The 19,968-nt window shown below is 41.3% G+C and overlaps 1 protein-coding gene and 1 long non-coding RNA gene across 6 annotated transcripts in view; one reads left to right on the forward strand and one right to left on the reverse strand.

Annotated features, from left to right (window-relative positions):
• The window catches only part of SHROOM2 (shroom family member 2), a 104,053-nt gene that overhangs the window by 39,195 nt on the left and 44,890 nt on the right, over window positions 1-19,968 (reverse strand). For all 3 annotated transcript variants that reach the window (XM_079972383.1, XM_079972384.1, XM_079972385.1), the window contains exon 2: window positions 16,581-16,732. In XM_079972383.1, the coding sequence (XP_079828509.1) occupies window positions 16,581-16,732 (152 nt within the window). The remainder of the gene's footprint in view (window positions 1-16,580; window positions 16,733-19,968) is intronic.
• On the forward strand, window positions 5,047-18,748 carry LOC307214430. 3 transcript variants are annotated; one of them, XR_013838077.1, is made up of 4 exons: window positions 5,047-5,176; window positions 9,566-9,612; window positions 15,746-15,867; window positions 18,411-18,748. It is a non-coding gene; the product is annotated as an uncharacterized lncRNA (long non-coding RNA). The 3 variants fall into 3 exon arrangements; XR_013838078.1 differs by lacking the exon at window positions 5,047-5,176 and adding an exon at window positions 6,698-7,297; XR_013838079.1 differs by lacking the exons at window positions 5,047-5,176; window positions 15,746-15,867; window positions 18,411-18,748 and adding exons at window positions 6,698-7,297; window positions 14,361-14,568.

Here is a 19,968-nt window from a genome sequence, read left to right on the forward strand (position 1 = left end):
CAGGTAAAAAGTGGAACAATTTCCCACGGGATAAGATTCTTGGGATTCTTGATCTGGGAATTTTCCCAATCACCAACACTTATGCAATTTTATCAAGTTATTGTAACACAGTCTAGGCTGGTAAGAGATGACATTCATCATTATTATCCCTTCAAGAAACACTTCATGCTGCCTGTTCCTTTCAGCTGGTATACAGTAAAGAACTATTTGCTTCATCACACAACAACACCGCTGTACTTTCCTTAACTGTTCCAGGTACTTCATGAGCATTCTCTCCATAATCCTTTGAACAAAACCCCACGGAAAAAAGTCAGTACCACTGTTGCCTGATTATAGATGGTAAGGCCCGTTTTGGGAAATAGCAGCTTGCCCAAAGTCACCCAGGAAACTGCTGAGATGGACCATGCTTGAGACTTCTGCCTCAAAGTTCTTGCTCTTAACCACCAAACAAATTCTGAAAGGAAATTCCTTTCTGATTCAGCTATATCTACTCTCCTCAATCAATAAGACTTCGGCCACCAATTTAATTACTCCAAATTAGCTGCTCCTTTTAATGCAACCACACACTGTTAGATCAATTATATTTTCACCATGGAAGTCAAGTTCTCTGCTAATTTGAAAACAAATATGAACTCCATGTACCTCCAGTCAAATTGAGGTTCTTAACTGATATCTAGTCCTGGAGACCAATACAGCCACTCAGGATATGTGTACTCTAACCAATATATTTGCTCCCCATCATTCCCCTTCTCCAGTGCTAGAAAAAAATACCATGTCACATGAACTTATGGGGGCAAAAGTACTGGGAGAATTAACTGTGGAACTGCATTTACAGATGCTTCTTTCCATCTCTGCTTAATTGAGTGCAAGGGCAAAACACAGCCAAGCGGCTATTGGTCTCTTAAATGTGTGTGCATTTTAGCAGCAACGGACCTGTAGCCTTACTGCTACAGATGGCAATAAAACACCTTGACAGATGGGCAGCCTACTGATGCCTCATGTTTGTCTTATTATGATACAAAAAGGAGATTCATAGCTGTGTTTATCGGATCAAGTTTGCCCTTCTACCGAGAGCCCCCAAGAAAGATGTAATGTTTCATTGCTCTTACAGCAATGTTTATCTTCCTCTGATTTAAGCCAAACACTTTGTTAGTTTAATTATTTGAATAGTTAGTTTAATTTTTTGAATTCTGTTTCTTGAAGATTTTCTTGGAAGATGAAGCTATAAACTATACTTTTCACTAAACTTCAGCTTCTTCCTAAAAAGGGAAGCTGAAGCAACATGACTGGGTTAGTACTCTGAGGAAACTGGTTGTCTCAGCCGCTTATAAGGCTTGTATCTCTTTAAGGATAGAATCATTTTTTCTATGTACTCCCCTCCCCCCACTTTTGAAGCTAAACAGGACTAGCTAATGTGGTGCCCTCCAGGTGTTGATGGATGACAACTCCCATCATTCCTGGTGTCTGACCGGATGGGCTGGGGCTCATGGGAGTTGTAGTCCATCAAGAGCTGGAGGGCACTGCATTGGTAGCACTTGCACAAAACTATAGCATGGAGCTAGAGCATCTCCCTGTAATAACTACCGTATTTTTCGCCCCATAGGACGCACTGGCCCATAGGACGCACCCAGTTTTTTGGGGGGGAAATAAAGGAAAAAAATTTTATTTCCCCCCCAGGTGCGCTGCGCTAAGCCCGAAGCTTAGGGCGTGCTGAGCTCAGCGCGCCCCAAGCTTCTGGGTGCTGGCAAGGTCTCCGCTAGCCGTGGGAGAGCTGCGCGGCTCTCCCAGGGCTAGCGGAGCGCTGCGCTAATCCCAAAGCTTGGGGCGTGCTGAGCTCAGCGCGCCCCAAGCTTCTGGGTGCTGGCAAGGTCTCCGCTAGCCGTGGGAGAGCTGCGCGGCTCTCCCAGGGCTAGCGGAGCGCTGCGCTAATCCCAAAGCTTGGGGCGCGCGGAGCTCAGTGCGCTCCAAGCTTCTGGGTGCTGGCAAGGTCTCCGCTAGCCCTGGGAGAGCCGCGCGGCTATCCCACGGCTAGGGGAGCGCTGCGCTAATCCTGAAGCTTGGGGCGAGCAGAGCTCAGCACGCCCCAAGCTTCTGGGTGCCGGCAAGGTCTCCGCTAGCCTTGGGAGAGCTGGGTCTCCCACGGCTAGTGGATAGCTTCCTGAAGCCTGGAGAGCGAGAGGGGTCGGTGCGCACCAACCCCCCTCGCTCTCCAGGCTTCAGGGAATGCCTGCATTTGCCCCATAGGACGCACACACATTTCCCCTTCATTTTTGGAGGGGAAAAAGTGCGTCTTATAGGGCGAAAAATACGGTGATTTAGTAGGTCACGTGGTTAAATAAAAAGGGTGCACTATCAACATAAAACCATATGGTGAACACCACACACCTGAACTGAACACCTGAACAAAGTAGCAGACTAGGACCTGGGAGACCAGTTTTCTCGTACCTACTAGACAATGAACCTCACTGGGTAACCTTGGGCCAGTCACAGTCTCTCAGTCTAACCTACCTCACAGGGTTGTTGTGAGGATAAAATAGAGGGAACTATATACACCACCTGGAGCTCCTTGGAGGAAAGGTGGGATATAAATGTAAGTTATTATTATTATTATTATTATTATTTAAAAAATGCACGTGGAATTGTATCAAATGTTAATAACATTTGCACATAAGAACCATACTGTGCAGAAGCTGCATGCTGATGCAGGCAGTCCCCATCAGTCTTAGAAACTCATGATATATATCATGGGCAGGCAAACTAAGGCCTGGGGACTGGATCCGGCCCAATCGCCTTCTAAATCCGGCCCGTGGACAGTCAGCGCATTTTTACATGAGTAGAATGTGTCCTTTTATTTAAAATGCATCTCTGGGTTGTTTGTGAGGCCTGCCTGGTGTTTTTTTCCATGAGCAGAATGTGTGCTTTTGTATAAAATGCATCTCTGGGTTATTTGTGGGGCATAGGAATTCGTTCATATATTTTTTTTCAAAATATAGTCCGGCCCACCACAAGGTCTGAGGGACAGTGGCCCAGCCCCCTGCTGAAAAAGTTTGCTGATCCCTGATATATATGCTGGGCATCAAATGGTTCCTTGAACAAGGGTTTGCCGTTCCACACCAACGTTTTAAAGCAGTTTCCCTCTGTTTTAGGTATGCACATTTAAAAGGAAAACTGTTTCAAGAACAAATCTTTAATTCCTGCTTTAAATCACTGGCAGTATAGCAATTAGCAACAGCCTCCTGCCAGTTTCCCAGCTTATTGTTTTGCTTTAATCCCCTGAGTCTCTGTGGATGAGTCTCAGAACAGCAATGACTGGTTCACCATAAAAACAGCCTCTTTCCACCGAGTGATCTTGTATCAAGATAGCAGGGAGACTGACCTGCTTAAGGGACATCGGTATTCTGATTTCCTAACATAATCATTGTTCTATTTTATACAGGAAGCACCTGAAACATTACAACTAGCACGCTGGGTTAAGAGAATAGCAGGGAACCTAGAAAACTAACCGCGGGGAGTTTCTTCTGAACTCAATAGGCTTCAAACAAGTCAAACACACTCATTCCCCTTGCTACAAAGAGTTGCATCAGCTCATTTGTCAGGAAGATAAAATCATTTTTCATGCGGGAAGAAAAAACACACCAATGAATTGTTTGCTATAAAAACAAAACAAAACAAAAAAAAACCTCCTAGAGTGATTTTATATCAAGAGATAAGACTGATGTTTACTCCCCTTAACCTGGAATCTAGTATCAATCCAGACATTTCCATTAAACAAATACCAAAAAAATGAAGAGATAGCTAAAAAATAAAAATATTTATTCTCTTTTTGAGCATCTAAATATACAACAACAACAACAACAACAACAAACAACAACCCACCTGCGTGGCTAATAATTTACAACAGTTCCATGTTAAGTATTTATACTTACTTCCTTAACTCTCAGTCTTTCCCATGTGACTGTATCACAAGCATAGGTACATACCCTCTATCAGAACCTGAGACAGCCCATCTAAGATTTCCTAGATAAAAATATATGCCATGTTATAAAGTATTTTCCTCAGTGCATTTTCAAATATTGAATCCTTTGACTAAAGATTTACTCAGAGCTCCCATGAACATCTGTGCTAATCGCGTGTTGCTGACTTTGGGACTACCTTGTCAATGGAATAGTCCAAAAGACCTAACTCTGGAGGGGGGGGGAGAGGTGTTTATAGATCTGATGCTCGATTATGCAAAAATACACTCAGAAATAAGAAGGGCTAAATTTATATTTTTTTTTACAAACTTACATCTTCAACAATAATGGTTACCGGAATACAAAATTCTCATTTTGCATGTCAGCAGAAAGAGGCTGACCTGTTATTTAAGAGAACCAAATCCCCAGAGGCTTCTAAACTGAGCCTGTCCCCTTCTTGCTTAATCTGTGTGCCGCCTGCAATTGAGCTTAGCGGATATAATTAGAATCACAAAGAAGCCTTATTACAGTATTAAAATAAGGGGCAGCAATGATTCTGATTAGTCATGCACACAATTCTGCTGAGCAATCCCTGGCTACTAGATTCAGGCCTGGGAAAACCGGGTTTTTCCGTAAAACCGTTCTTCATCACAAAAGCTGGGAACGGATACCTGTGAAGCATCAGGATCAACTGAGCACATGTGTTCTGAAAAACCAGATAAACTAATATTAGAAAAAACTATATACGTCTTTCCTGCCTCGTTCCTTTACTCTGGGACCACTGACCCAGACAAAATAATTTACAATGCCAGATGGGAAATCTGGATTCCTTGGACTGATTGTTCAGCAACAGCTGCTAGCTTAGTTGTTTGGTTCATAATTGCAACATGACATCGCTGGGTGATCACAAACAATTCTGATGTGCTCTAGAAGACCTGTTAAAGGTTAGACAGCTAAAAAAACAAAACCCAAGCCTCTTTGTTCGCAGACTCTTATACCCTTTTGCATGTGAATGTATATTTCTTCCTCTATTAGGCCTACCAGCAGAGTCTTACATTCATTTTTATAGAGCATACTCCTTTAACAGGGACTGTGCCAACTCAATTCAGTGCCTACACTCAGCTAAACTGGGATGGTAACAATGGACTGAGTCAAGAGTTAGACTGACTCCAGTCCTTGGGGAGGGAGAATCATGTCCTATGTGGAAAACTCATCAGATAGAGGTAAGGTTTCTAAGCCATTTGCCCTATTGTATGCGGAAGTAGGACTGCCCTGTTTGCATGGAGATGGGCTGTGTGCATAGTTCTAAAGAAATACTTTTTCAATAGTCTTTGGATCAACCCCTTTTCGCCTTGACCCATCATTCAGCCGGGATACTGAAGTCCAGCTCTGAGGGCTGGTTCTCTCACTGTGAGAAGTGAAGTTACAGGGAACCAGGCAGAGGGCCTTCTCGGCAGTGGCGCCTTCCCTGTGCAATTCCCTCCCACCAGAAGTCAAGAAGATAAGGAACTACACAACTTTTAGAAGAAATCTGAAGGTGGCCCTGTATCAGGAATTTTTTTAATGTTTGATGCTTTATAATGTTTTCATATGTGTTGGAAGCCGCCCAGAGTGGCTGGGGCGACCCCGCCAGATGGGCGGAGTATAAATAATAATATTATAATTATTTGTACAAATGAGCAGTTCTACTGAGAACTCTGGGCCTGTATGTAATCTGTATGGATAATATGCAAGGAATACAGGAATTAGCTCCCATCTACTGATGCACATGGACTTGGGTGACGCTGTGGGTTAAACCACAGAACCTAGGACTTGCCGATTAGAAGGTCGGCGGTTCGAATCCCCGCGACGGGGTGAGCTCCTGTTGCTCGGTCCCTGCTCCTGCCAACCTAGCAGTTCAAAAGCACGTCAAAGTGCAAGTAGATAAATAGGTTCCGCTCCGGTGGGAAGGTAAATGGCGTTTCTGTGCGCTGCTCTGGTTCGCCAGAATCGGCTTAGTCATGCTGACCACATGACCCAGAAGCTGTACGCCGGCTCCCTTGGCCAATAAAACGAGATGAGCACCGCAACCCCAGAGTCGGCCACAACTGGACCTAATGGTCAGGGGTCCCTTTACCTTACTGATGCACATGGGGAGAATTACCCCCTCTCCACTTACTATTCATAGTTAGTTTATGTATTTTTCCTGATACATTACTTAGGAGCTATATAGGCACAGCAACAACAGAACTGAATAAATGTCTGGGTCACCGTTCAGCCAACCATCGTCCTTAGTTTCTCTCTATCTTTTTTTTTCCTTTTCTTTTTTTAAGGCTGCCGTGAAACCCTATACAGCTTTTAGGCCACAGTGAATACACAATTGAACCCAATTTTATTTCTTTTATCTAGTACATCATGCAATTTATTTGTCAGCTGTACTTAAAATCAGTTGAGTCAGGGAACACAATTTCCACTAGAGGGCATGTGAAGCAAAGGACTGAGTTTTCTGAGGAGGGGTTTTGCAAGACTTCAGAAAATAACATATGTAATAAATTCAAAAGCATTTTAAGAAGTGACGTTAAGAAGGCTTTTTACTTTAAGTCTGGAACACATCATTTGGCCATTTTAAAGTGAGGTATACCAAGTAGGGAGGAACAATTTTAACCCTGAACTATAAAACATGGGAAAATGTGAAAGAAAGACATGTAGAGACAACCAAACTCTCTAGATTTTTGGCACACTATTTAACAAAAATAACAAAAAACAAATCAAGACAAATATGAATCTGAAAAATGTGAAAACATTAGTCTCAAAATAGGAGGATCATATTCTCGTTCCCTTCCAATCATAAAATTCCCTCACTATAAATTATGGGCAAGTGGAGCAGGGGGGAGTCCAGATCTTTATTACTACATATTTTATCTATTTCAGCTCTTGCCACACTTTCTTTGAAACACTTTGCACAAGTAGTGCCACTGACTTCCAGGAAAAACCTCCTTTACAAGAACTGGCTGAAATTTTCCACATACTTCAGCAGCACAAAGTCCCAGGATTGGAAGATCCATTGTTTCTACTTAAACCCCCCCCCCCCTTCAGTTCAACAGCCTTCCAAACCACCTGTTTTGTTTGTGACTGTTGGCTTTGAATGCCTTACAAAAACAAAAGCAACCCTCTACCAAATTCCTTTTTATAAAAAAGGTTATTTCCACTTTTAAGCCAGGGAACATAGTGGGTGTCCTATCTTCTCTCAAGGCCTCCCATGCCTCATCACCTCAGTACTATACTGCCTGAGTTTAATTCAAATCACCTCACATATAGTAAGTTCCCAAGCAGAGGATTAGGCCACATGAATGTGAGAGATAAAGGTAAAGGACCCCTGGATGGTTAAATCCAGTCAAAGGTGACTATGGGGTTCGGTCCTCATCTCACTTTCAGGCCGAGGGAGCACTTAGCTTAGCCGAGGGAGCACTTAGCTTAGCCGAGGCTAAGAGGCTCAGTGGTTTAGATCACGGTGCCACCCGCTCCCCATATGTGAGGGTTAGAGTTATGTGACAGTTGTATACTGATAGCCTCCTTGATATCTTACCAAATGGTCAATATTTACTCACTGCACAGGAACAGAAAGGGAGGGAGAAAATGGAAACCCATACAGTTTTATGGAAATAAGCTTAGAAGTTATGTCACTCATCACTGCTACTTGGGCATCCCTTCTTGAAGAAAGGGAATCTTCTCAGTGGCAAACCTGTGATTACAGTTGTACCTCAGGTTACATACGCTTCAGGTTACAGACTCCACTAACCCAGAAATAGTGCTTCAGATTAAGAACTTTGCTTCAGGATAAGAACAGAAATCGTGCTCTGGCGGCGTGGCGGCAGCAGGAGGCCCCATTAGCTAAAGTGGTGCTTCAGGTTAAGAACAGTTTCAGGTTAAGAACGGACCTCTGGAACGAATTAAGTACTTAACCCGAGGTGCCACCGTACATTTATACCGTGCTTTTCCTCCTGACAAAGGAAAGTTATACATGGTTCTCTGCTCCACTCCAGTTTTACCCTCCTCATAACCTGTGTGGTAGGTTAGACTGAGGTCCAAAATCCACTAGTGAACTTCATGCCTAAGTGGGATTTTGACCTTGATGCGAGTCTAGACACTGCAACACACTGGCTGTCACCAAATCCTATAACCATGTCACCAACAACCTGCAATCAACAGAAAACAGCAGAGAGCACTTTCAATTTCTAGGCAGGAACTTTCACCAAAATATCAGGCCCACTGTCTCCCCATCTCTTTCCTTAAAGACCTCTATAAACACGGTGAGCTTGACTTGTATGTTGGCATCATATGAGCTGAATATACTCGAGATGTCTTGACAACGATCCTCCAAAGTGTACCATTCCTAAAGAAAATAACCAATGAATAATTATATAAATTACACACTGTGTTCTATTTGAATATTGTGTGCAGGAGGAAGAAAATACAACAACCATGCCCTTTCTTATAGCTCCTGAAATCCTGTGCCACCCTGACCGAGTTATGACTTGCTCCTTACACAAGAAGCAGTGGGCTTTATTATTTATCTGTATTTGTAGGCTGCTTATCAGGGTTTCCCCTCCCACGAGGCACCATCTCCCATAACAATGAGGCTGCAGAGCACCAACCCTGGCCAGTTCAGCTACATTCTTCTGACTTAGCATATATCTGGTACTTCTGCACACCCTGAAAACCTGTATAAAATAAAAACAATCATGGAAACGCTGAAATTAGTATGATCTCACATTTGCTAACCTTGACCTCCCCACTAACTTCCTCTTGACAAACATGACTAAGCCGCAGTTAATATAAGGGTAATCAAAGAAATGTGCTTTCCACTATGATGCACTTCCTAGTTATAATAAAATGAGCAGCTCAAATCATGTCTCACTTGGGCTTTCAATTTGTGTGTGCGTGTTTGCCAAGAGAAAGCACCACCACTTCTTACCACTATTTCTTGCATCGTACAAATAGTATAGGTGAAATAACCATACTGGTGTAAAATGAGAACTTTTCTCTCAATGCAAATAGCAGTTGCAGGGGCTTTAATATGGGCTGCATAATATGGTTAAAGTTTTAAAACCCCTCTGTCCTCATGCCATGGTCCTCATCCACATTGGGGGACCCATGCCCACTTCCTTTTTAAAAGCTGTTCAATGTAGTGTATGGTGTCTTGCATAGTTTGACATGCGATAATTGTATCATTTAAGGTTGTAAGCCTTCTGCATGTGTCGGTTTCACTGCATCTTCACCCCCTGTCATGAACACTTAGAAGCAAACTTTCACAATAAAATTTAAACAAGTTGCTCACCAGACAATGAAATTAGTAATAGTTTTACTTATGGTTGTGAAGCTTGTAGTGAAGCTGGTACTATTTTTAACAAACATAACTCCATTCCCTCCAACATTTCTCCAATGAAAATAGGGACTTTCTAAGGCAAAGTGGGGCATTGTGGGATGAAATCAGAAACCGGGACATCTTCAAATCTGAGGGAGTCAGTTGAAAGTAGGGACACTTGGAGGGTCTGTAAATGATCATTGCTGTCTTCTGAACTGCCCAAACCTCTTTTGCTAACATTAGCAAAATTTTGCTATTTACTTTCCAGGTTACTGAAGATAAAAACATATCAGCAGTCTTGTTTTTATTTTGACCGTATTTCTATATACCGTAAGTATCAATCCCTCAAATAGCCACAATGTAGTACCAAAATAGTTATTTGTAAATGTATATCACTGAACAGTGGCAAGTGCTAATATTAGGGCTTTACAAGAGAGTTGAATCTGGTGAATTTATGTAACATAAAATAACTGATATGCATTTGTATGCAATACAAAATAGTGTGACCTACCTACAGAAACAATAGCTCAGAGCTGCAATGACTCTGAAGGCCATTCATGTAATTTAACCAGCACTGAATGAGGATCCCCTACACCCAAACATACGCATCCAATTAGCCACTTGGTTGATTAATGCAGCTTACAATTACCCAGACAATGCTGGCTTATCTTTGATCTTCTTTTACTACTACAACAAGCACAAAACATAGAGTACACACTCTGAAATACTCCAAAAGAAAAGACAAGGCTTCCATGCTTTTTAGATTAACAGTATTTCCTACAATTTTATCAAGACATCAAATTAACATGCATGGTTCCAGCGAACATAAAAGCAGAAATCAATACTGTTGTCTCCATGTATTATTCAAATACACAGATGGGCTCAACCAATAAATGAAGCACTGGCCTCCACTGTTTACACTATTTGGTGTTTTTTTTCAAATGCACTACCATTCCATTAGCATCCAAATGAAAAACAGAAAGGAAGTTCAGCACCACATGACACTTTCATTTAAAACACATAGGCACGTAGAATCATGGAATCATATTTAACTCAAAGTCAGCATGTCTCCCCAAAGTGCCTGAATGAAAACACATCAATATGCTTTAAAGAACACAACATCTGGGAATTGCAGCCTGCAAACAGGAGACCTTGTGTTCTAGACATCAGATATCCCACTCTGTTAATGTCTGTGTGCACGTATTTCAATGACTTGTGACATTAGAGATTCAGAACAAATATTAAGCAGTTCATACACAACAAAGCACCACAATCGTTATCAGCAATATGGTGGAACACAGGAAAACATTTCCTATAATGTTGCTACCCAACAAAGGTGAAATCATCAATGCTACTAATTACCACAAATTGACATGCAATCACTAGCATCAACTCCTGTAACAGATAAACCCGTTTAACTCAACATGTTAAACCAGATTATGGCTTAATTTGTTTTGTTTATTTAATTAATTAATTTGTATATCGTCCTTCATCTGAAGATCACAGGGCGGTTCACAACATAAAAAATATAAAATGAAAGCACAAAATACATAATAAAGCAGAAACAAAAGCAAACAAACCAATAACCCTCTTCTCCCCACATTTTAAAGGCCATAGAATGTTAATCAGCCAAACAACTAGTTGAAGAGAAACATTTTCGCCTGGTGTCCACAGTTGGGCAGCAGTTTCATTAGTACAAACTGAAATGTCACAAAAATAGTGGCAACCTTCCTTTGTTTAACATCTTTCCTGATAGGGAGTTTTGAAGAATTCAAAAGCTTGCCAATATCTTGTGAGATTCCACTTGGTCCTAATAAAGGCATTGCTCAGCTGTGGATTCTGGCATTATTAAAATTTGTTATGCAGCTGAAACCTTACATTGCAATCCCCTACATGCTGCCTTAAAGGTATGCCCCACTGAATTCAATGGGGCTTACAAGTTAAGTGGGGATAGGGTTGGAACTTTGAAGTTTCTTTTTAATTTTTCTCCCACCTTTCCATTTGTGATGTCATGCTTTGTTTTTTTTTTATAAAAATCCTGGTCAATTTATTCTGTTGGATAAAAAGCATACTAACTCCTAAATTATACTAAGTAAGATTTAATGTGTGCTGGGTTTTTTAAAATTTACCTCCAGTGGTTCTAAGTCTAGCCAAAGTATACCTGGCAAAAATTGTGCCAGTAGATGGCACTCTAGATAGCTGGTTTTGCTTCCCTTTCTTCTTCAAGCACTTGTAATAGCAAAACAAGAGTACTGCTAAATCAGGCCAAAGGTCCAACTAGCATCTCACTCTCACATTGGCCAACCTTTGGGGAGTCCCTAAGCAAGACCATGGTTGCAACAGCATTCTCCGTACCTCAGCATACTTGGGTGACTTGGCCTTATACTGGGTGTTCACAAAGCCAGAACCAGCAGCATGAAGGGGGGAAATGTGTTGCACCCTTCAGACTTATTTGGCCTGTACTGCCATTTGAAAATCTTTCTACCCCTCAATTCAGAATGGGATTAAAGCCTGCCTCTGAACATTTCTGATATCCTAACTATGGTTAAGGGAACTGAGAGCATGTCACATAACCGTGGATTTCCATAGTTTGCTTTAACCATGGTGCAGTGCGACATTTCTGCTGGAACAAACCATGGTTGATGGCGAGGAGATGACCACACATCTAGGATTGGAAGTGAGAGCGCATGATCTATGACTGCAGATCCGTCAGATGCCATCATGACCAAATAACTGAATTGCCACTGGTGGCATACACAACACCAAATTCATGCTTCAATGAGTCAAAACAGCTAAATATAAGGTAGTACAATTACTTGGTTTTTTTAAAAGTATGTAGGGTTTTTGGCTTTGATGGCAAGCTTTCTTTGGTTAAAGAAAGAACAGGAGTAGTTCCTCCCTGCTAAAAAGTTTCCTGCTAAATAGCACTAGCACAACAGAGCCATCTACTTATTTCTCCATATGCCTTTGCCCATCATAGAAGGAAGCACATCCATTCTAGAAATAAAATCAACACAGGAGCGTTCTAGCGTCTCCCCAAATAACCTTTGCTGAGCTTGATTCAAAGGAAAGTGACGAAAATACTATTTGATGATCAGTGCAGAAGCAAGATGCTTATCCCTGAAGAAAATACAGAGCAGGAAGGAAGGAAATACTGAACAGGGTTTGCTGAAATAGTGCCTTACAGACAACACTCATTTTTTTTTTTTTTAAACAACCTATGGTGCAATCCCTTCCTCATCCTTCCTCATCTTCCAAATGTAGGTAAGAGAGCATATGAGTCAGTCACCCAGTGACAGAGACAGGGAAAACCGGAAATTAAGGCACCGGGAACTTTAGTCTAGCTTTGCCCACAAGTATTTTTTCATAAGGGGAAGAATTGAAAAATGCAGTTCCTGAAGTGCTTTTTCTGCTTGGGTGTTGTTTTTTTAACCTGATTCTTAATTGTCTACATATTTGTCTTGTTCACATGTCACAGTAAACCACAGTCTGAAATGGCTTATCATGAAGAAGGCGCATGTCAGTTTGTTAGGAGAGTAACAAACCACGAATGCTGGTTCCAGGGGTTCTTCCTTTCCAGCTTAGGAAAGGATTGAGTGGGGCAGGCATGATTTCAGCAACATGCAACAGCACACAGCTTATTCACAGTACAGCATAAGTTTGTTTCAGACTATGGCTTATGAAGTGTGAGCCAGGCTGCTGACAGAAAGAGAAGAAAAGAACAGGGAGAAGGGAGGAGAGATGGTCATAGGGAAAATATGATGAACAAAACTTCAGCTGCTTCAGCTCTTGCAAGTCGCTAAACACACATGTAACTCCTTACAAACTGAATTCTAGTTCCTTTTCCAGAAGGTTCGAGTCAATTTCTCGGGTTACTCCAAGTTGTGGATGACGGTTAACTAAATGAAGAGTGTTGCAAAGGGGTAGAAAGCATCCAGCTGTGGCTTTCACCCAGAGACATGGTCAAAGAACAGCCAACTACTAGGAAAAGACTAGCATTCCATCACAAGTTAATGGGGCAGACCATTTTCAGTGAGATACAGCTGGACAGAGATAGAACACTGTGGCCTTAGTGATAAATTATTATATACTGCATGTGACTAGCAGAGAAAAGTACATTTAGGCTGCAAAGATTTTAGAACAAGGAGTATGGGAACTTATCACTTCACTGTGCCTAAACATCCCTTGTAATGTACAGCACTAAGAATGTGTTCGCACGTGGCTGTCCATGATAGCAGCAGCAAGCGATTATGTGTTTGGCGAAGCAACTATCATGGTTCGTATGTACAGAAGAAAAGCCTGCAGGATCAGGCCAATCAGTTGCCCGTGGGAACTCTACACACAAGCAGGACCTGAGCACAAGAATATTCTACATTATTATACTGGCAGTTTTATTTTAAACCCCTTTTCTAATATTCCCCACATGGATTTTGACATCTTCACTGCCACAGTAAATGGAGAATAGGGCTAGAATATTTTGCCAGTGAGAAGCATTAACCCAGTGCCCAGAAGCAGATTTATGTAGAATATCCAAACATGACTAACTTTCCTAAGTTATGAACGTTTGCATATCTAAAGGAGAGAAATGTCTGGAAACCTAAAGGGCAGCTACCTTAAAGCTGATAGTTTGCTAAGCAATGAGTTATGTTGTGGAATGTCTGAAAATTTAAAGGGCTCCAAATAAACAGATCATGAAGATTGCTCCATTGCTTAGAACATAGATTGTGTATTAAATGTTCTTTCCTCCCTGCCCAAAGTAGAAGCCAATGTAAGATCAAGTAGATATGAATTATAATATATTCCAGATGGGGTTTTGATATAATTTATTGGTTCCTAGGCTATATAACTTTTGGTAGAACTCCCTGAAACTATTCATATTATCTGGGTTATAGTGCCATCTGCTTTCTTTATTTTGTGCGCCAATCCACAACAAAACTATTTTTAAAGAATTATTAACGACTGTTGTAATATTTTCTCCCAGAGCAAACATGAGAAATAAGCAGGTCGTTGTCTCTAGGAATCTCAGTGACCACTTTCATTTCTGCCATTATTTTTTGTTACAGATGGTGACTGAGGATAAATGAGCATAGTACATCAACTAAGAATTACTGATATGCATCCAGAACATCCATCTTAACATTAAGCTAGTCAAACTGCATAGCTTAAAAGCAGCATAAAAGTAGTCAGTTCTGTGATGTAACGGTTCCTGGTTTGCTCCTCCGTGTTGTGCAATTTTCTGAAGTGAGAAATTAAAGATGCTTGAAAACTAAAGTTCTGTTATGAAGATGTGAGTCTTTTAAAGATGCTCAGGAGGAGATTCCTCTAAATACTGTGGAACCTTGGTTCATGAACGCCTTGGTATTTGAACATTTCGACTCCCGAACACCAAAAACTTGGAAGGAAGTGTTCTGGTTTTCAAACCTTTTTCAGAAGCCGAACGTACAATGTGGTTGTTGGCTGTTGTTTCCAGGGCACCTGCCCCAATCGGAAGCTGTGCCTTGGTCTTTGAACATTTCAGAAGTCGAACAGACTTCTGGAACGGATTACGTTCAAGAACCAAGGTACCACTGTAGTTGATATATTCTCTAACGGGGCCAAATGCCGACACATATCAGGTAATACAAAAATAACTATATTGGACATGTATCTTATACATATCAAAAGCTTGTAAGACCCTTTTGCCTGGATCACATGTAACACTAAACCAAGGTTTGGTAGTACGTAGATGAGCGTCTACGAACCCAGATGAAGTAAACTACAGTTAGCTGAAACAAGCCAATTTCATAGCCCATGGTTGGTGCTGACCTTTAAAGCCCTAAATGGCCTCGGTCCTGTATACCTGAAGGAGCGTCTCCACCCCCATTGTTCAGCCCGGACACTGAGATCCAGTGCCGAGGGCCTTCTGGCGGTTCCTTCATTGCGAGAAGTGAGGTTACAGGGAACCAGACAAAGGGCCTTCTCGGTAGTGGCACCCACCCTGTGGAACACCCTCCCTTCAGATGTGAAGGAAATAAGCAGCTTTCCTATCTTTAAAAGACATCTGAAGGCAGCCCTGTTCAGTGATGTTTTTAATATTTAACGCTGTACTGTTTTTAACACTTGATTGGGAGCCACCCAGAGCGGCTGGGGAAACTCAGCCAGATGGGTGGGGTATAAATAATAAATTATTATTATTATTATTATTATTATTATTATTATTATTCCAAACCGTTCAGAAACCAAGGCTCCTGCAGTCAATCGGAAGCTGCGGAAGCTGCGTCGGACGTTCGGGTTTCAAAGAACGTTCGCAAACCGGAACACTCACTTCTGGGTTTTTAGCGTTCGGGAGCCAAAACGTTTGACTCGCAAAGCGTTTGGAAGCCAAGGTACAGCTTTATCGTATTTTCATTGAGATCTGGCACCAGTAGTGGAGAGCACCTTGCAGTTATTCAATAGCCTCTTAATTTAGCCCCACAGATTGTATCTTAAGCAGAGGCAGCTTACACAGTGTGCTCAAGATACTGTTGAATTCTATCAGCCCCAGTCAGCATGGCCAACAGTGAACAAAGTGTGAAGCCATGTGGGACAAAGGTAAGGATCGACTGAAGGATTAAGAGCAGGCGCATGGTGAAACAGGACCTAATACAGAACGAGAGCCAGAGGCTGTAAGGTTGAGGTCTGTTGCTGAGATGGGCTCTGTAGACTCCACAGGCTTCTTTAGTAATTGGCAAGTTTTTTTCCCATGCTACTCAGAATATCTTCATGTGACTATGTGAGCCTGTGGGAACATTGAGAATAGGCTAGCCTTCACTGATGGCTTGCCATGTCACCCTACAACAAGGCAGTTCTGAGAAGCCTGAAAAGGATTTGTGCAGCTTGGTTACTTGTACATCACTTCTTTTAAACCAGAGGATGTTTGCAGAGGTATGCCCAAATCTGAATCCTATGCATCGTGAATGCTTCCAGGGGGTGCCTCAATATGGGCTGAGGTGACTTAAAATACACACAAGGCAGCATTTTACTTCATAGATTACTTGGGCTAAGTAGTGCTAACAGAAACCTGAAAAACATTCAGTTTCTCTAGACCACCGGTCCTAGTTAAAACTGAATGGGAATTAACCATTCAACAACACACAATAATATATATACCATGTGAAGTTATTTTTTGGGGAAAACCAAACCCAATTAACTCAGATGAGATTCTGAAAAGTGAAAAGGAGAGACTTGTGTCTAGTTTTCAGTCAGCAAGTTGACTATATCAAGAACGAACTTTAGTCTCTGTCATGGTGAATCACAAACCTTACCTTTTCACTACGAGCTTTAGTGACTTGTGCGAACCTTTCACCAGGCAAATGGCTTCTTGTCTGAACCCAGAGAGGTCCACGTCATTGATGCTGACAATTTCATCCCCAGCCAGCAGCTTGTCGGCAGCTGCAGCTTTGCTGCCTTCTTCGATCTGAAAAATAAAAATAAGTTTGAAGTTAAAAGAGAGAAGCTGCTTACTCTAAAATTGTTTATATTTCACCTCTCTACCCCATAGGGACTGATAACATGGCTAATAGCGCCACAAACCAATAAATTAAAAACAGAATAAAACAGTAAAACTTGTATATAAAAGCCAAGGAAGTGACAAGGGGCAGCTAAAGCATTGAACAAAACAACAAATTCAATTTGACCCCATAGCAACAAATTTTTGAAATGCTGCCTAACTTCTAATAGTGAGGCAATCAAAGAAGTCTCCTTTGGAAGGAACTTGCAGTTCAAGTGCCACCACTGTGAAGACCCTGTTCTCATGCAGGCACTGCTTCTTGGACAGCAATAAGGCAGGTTCTTATGGGAGAAAGGGAGTCCTCAAGGTAACTTGTTTACAAACCTTTCAGGTTTTAAAGGCCAAAGGAGAACTTGGAATTCAGGCCACTTGGAACACAAATAAATGAAATTTGTGCAAAACTGCTAAACTGAAATTTTCTGTTCTAGATTACTTCTTTATAAAGAATTCCTTAAGTACAAGGGTGTGACCAGGTGTACTATGCAAATAATGAAAAACACACCTGAAAGATACTGGAAGAAATGGGAACTGCAAACATCCTCCAGAGGTGGAAAGAAAAAAAAGGAGAAGCAGAAGTTTCATATTGTTTTGTCCTTCCAAAGTCTTAAAGAGGATCAGGAGCTCGGAATTCAACCCACAAACATAACACGCACAAAATAACACACAGTTGTTCGCCTCAACCCATGGCAAAGCGCAAATGCAGCTGGAAGGGCAAAACAATTACCAGCAGAGACAGGCTTTCTCTATGTCAAGAATCAAACCGCCCAGTCTTTAAGACAAGAGTTTCTCTAACAAGAATCAGGCCTGCAAGGAATCTTCATTGTTTCACCAGGAGAGGCTATTTGTTTTTTTTTTTTGTTTTTTCTTTAAGGTTGGCAGCACACTGATTGCAGAGGGTTCAGTTACCCCCCTCCAAGCATTTTTCTTTCAGCAGGGGGTGGGGACACAACACATTCCACATATCACATACCCTACAGGCATCTGCTCAAGTACAAAGCACAACACAAGGGTACAAATAAGCATTCCCTGGGCTCAAAAGCATTTCCCCCCTCTGCTACTAAATAAAGAGAAGTGGGGCAACAATTATTTTTTAAGGGCTAAAATGCATTTTAAATAAAAAAAAAGGCTTTTAAAGAAATGTTGATTTTAAAAGATTTACAAAAGATTAGGCTGGATGTTAGAAAGTCCAAATGCAAGCATACTTTGTGGGAAGAAATGCAGTCTCCTTGAATTAACAATGAAATCATTTAAGTTATCAAATCTCTGAGGAAATCTTCATTGCAAGGAAGGAATGCAATGGACATATTCACCCATTACCTACTATTTCTTGCCCTGTTTTAACTCATTATATTTTTCTATTGCTTCTGATTATTTTCTACTCCAGGCATGAATATAATTTGCCATATCAGATTACTGTTTATAATGTACACTTTGCCCAAAAGGAAAGAGAAGCTTTCTCTGTTGCCAAACACCTTCATGAAAACTATTGCACAACTATTGGGGGGGGGGCTTTAAAGGAAAATATAAATGTCTCAGGAAAGGGAAAATATTTTTCTATTTCTTCATATTTACCAAATACACACAGAGAGAACACGTGATGGCAAAGAGGGAAAACAGGAAAGAAAGAACTGGAACCTATTTTGATTTACAACAAAATGTGGAGTTTCAGCAGGTTTGCTTGAAAACGTGAAGCATTAGTGTCAGACAAAAGCCTATCATACAGAAATCGGTTCCTGCTCCTTTGATTCAGCTGTACAGTACATTCAGAATTTTCACCTCCCTCACACAATTATTTTGACTTGTGTAGAGTTGGAAGGGACCATGGGGGTCATTTAGTCAACTCCCCTGCAATGCAGGAATATTTCACTCGAACCCATGACCTTCACATCAAGAGTTTCATGCTCTAGTAACTGAGCTTGCCTAGCTAATGTTTAAACCATTCTGTATTTAAATAAAAAATAAAAAATCATCCTGTCCACAAGAGAAAGGTTAAGAAATGTGGTTTTCTCCTCTGCCAAAAATTGTCAACATATTTCCTGTAGTCTTCTACAAGCTAAGCATATGTAATGCCTTCTGTATATCTCCATAGGATTGCTGCCCAAAGCCTTCCCAACAACATCCTGTGTTGAATTATCATGTCCCAAACTGAACTGTTCAGGAAGGATGTTGGAGGAAGTAAGCAGTCAACACACATAGCTATCAATGTCCTTTTTTTGGCTTCAAATTCCACATATATGTCTACCCCTACTGAAGAAGAAAATACATACAACAGTAAGCCTTTAAAGTAAAATTTAATCAGCATCTTTCTATAATGCTACAGCCCCCCCTACAAGTATTTGTTCTGAAAGAAACTGCATTAGAACTAAATATTAACTTTTAATAGGTTGTCCTCAGTGCTCAGTTGAAAGTACAACAGGGTTTAATTTCAAGATCAGCAGTGCCAATATGCAGACTGATTATACCTTCTCAGTACTTCTGGGTGGACCACACACAGAGCAGCCAAACAAAATGGAAGTTCACATATTATTGTTTCTTCCCAGCAGATTCTCTTGTTTGATAAAAGCCAAAAAAAAGTTGCTCTTAGGTGTGGAAGGGCCCAGGGTTACATGCCTGCTCAGTCACGGATTTCCTGAGGCGCATTAGGACAAGCGGAATACAACTCTTTGAAAAATACGAACGGTGAGCATCTGTTAAGGAGGATCAATTAATGCCAGCTTAACGGTACAAAATGGTCTACAGGGCAACCTCATGACAACTTCTATCGTGTCTTCCAGCTCACACTCTTTATCTTGCTCTACGCGACACTACGTACAGCCTCCAACTACCTAGTTTTTTAAAAAAAGACGTATTTTGAAAGCCTTTGGTTTAAATAAGGCTCAGTTGCTAAAACAATTTAGTTATTCATTAAAAACATCTGATAATGTACCTGGAAGGTGTCTTTCATGAAATAAGGTCAGTTAAATATAAACAGTTGTGTGATGTATTATTGCCGATTCCTCTCCGCTTTTTGGGGGGGTGCGAAGCAGTGTCAATGAGAATAAAGCAGCTCCCATAAAAGGGAGAAGAGTTTTAATCCAGAAGTGGTAATGCAGGGCATTCCAAGTATAGTTACAAACCTTATTTTCCAGGGTTGATAACACACA

The sequence above is a fragment of the Podarcis cretensis genome (genome assembly GCF_951804945.1).
Source record: "Podarcis cretensis genome assembly, chromosome: 4".
Classification (NCBI taxonomy): Eukaryota; Metazoa; Chordata; class Lepidosauria; order Squamata; family Lacertidae; genus Podarcis; species Podarcis cretensis.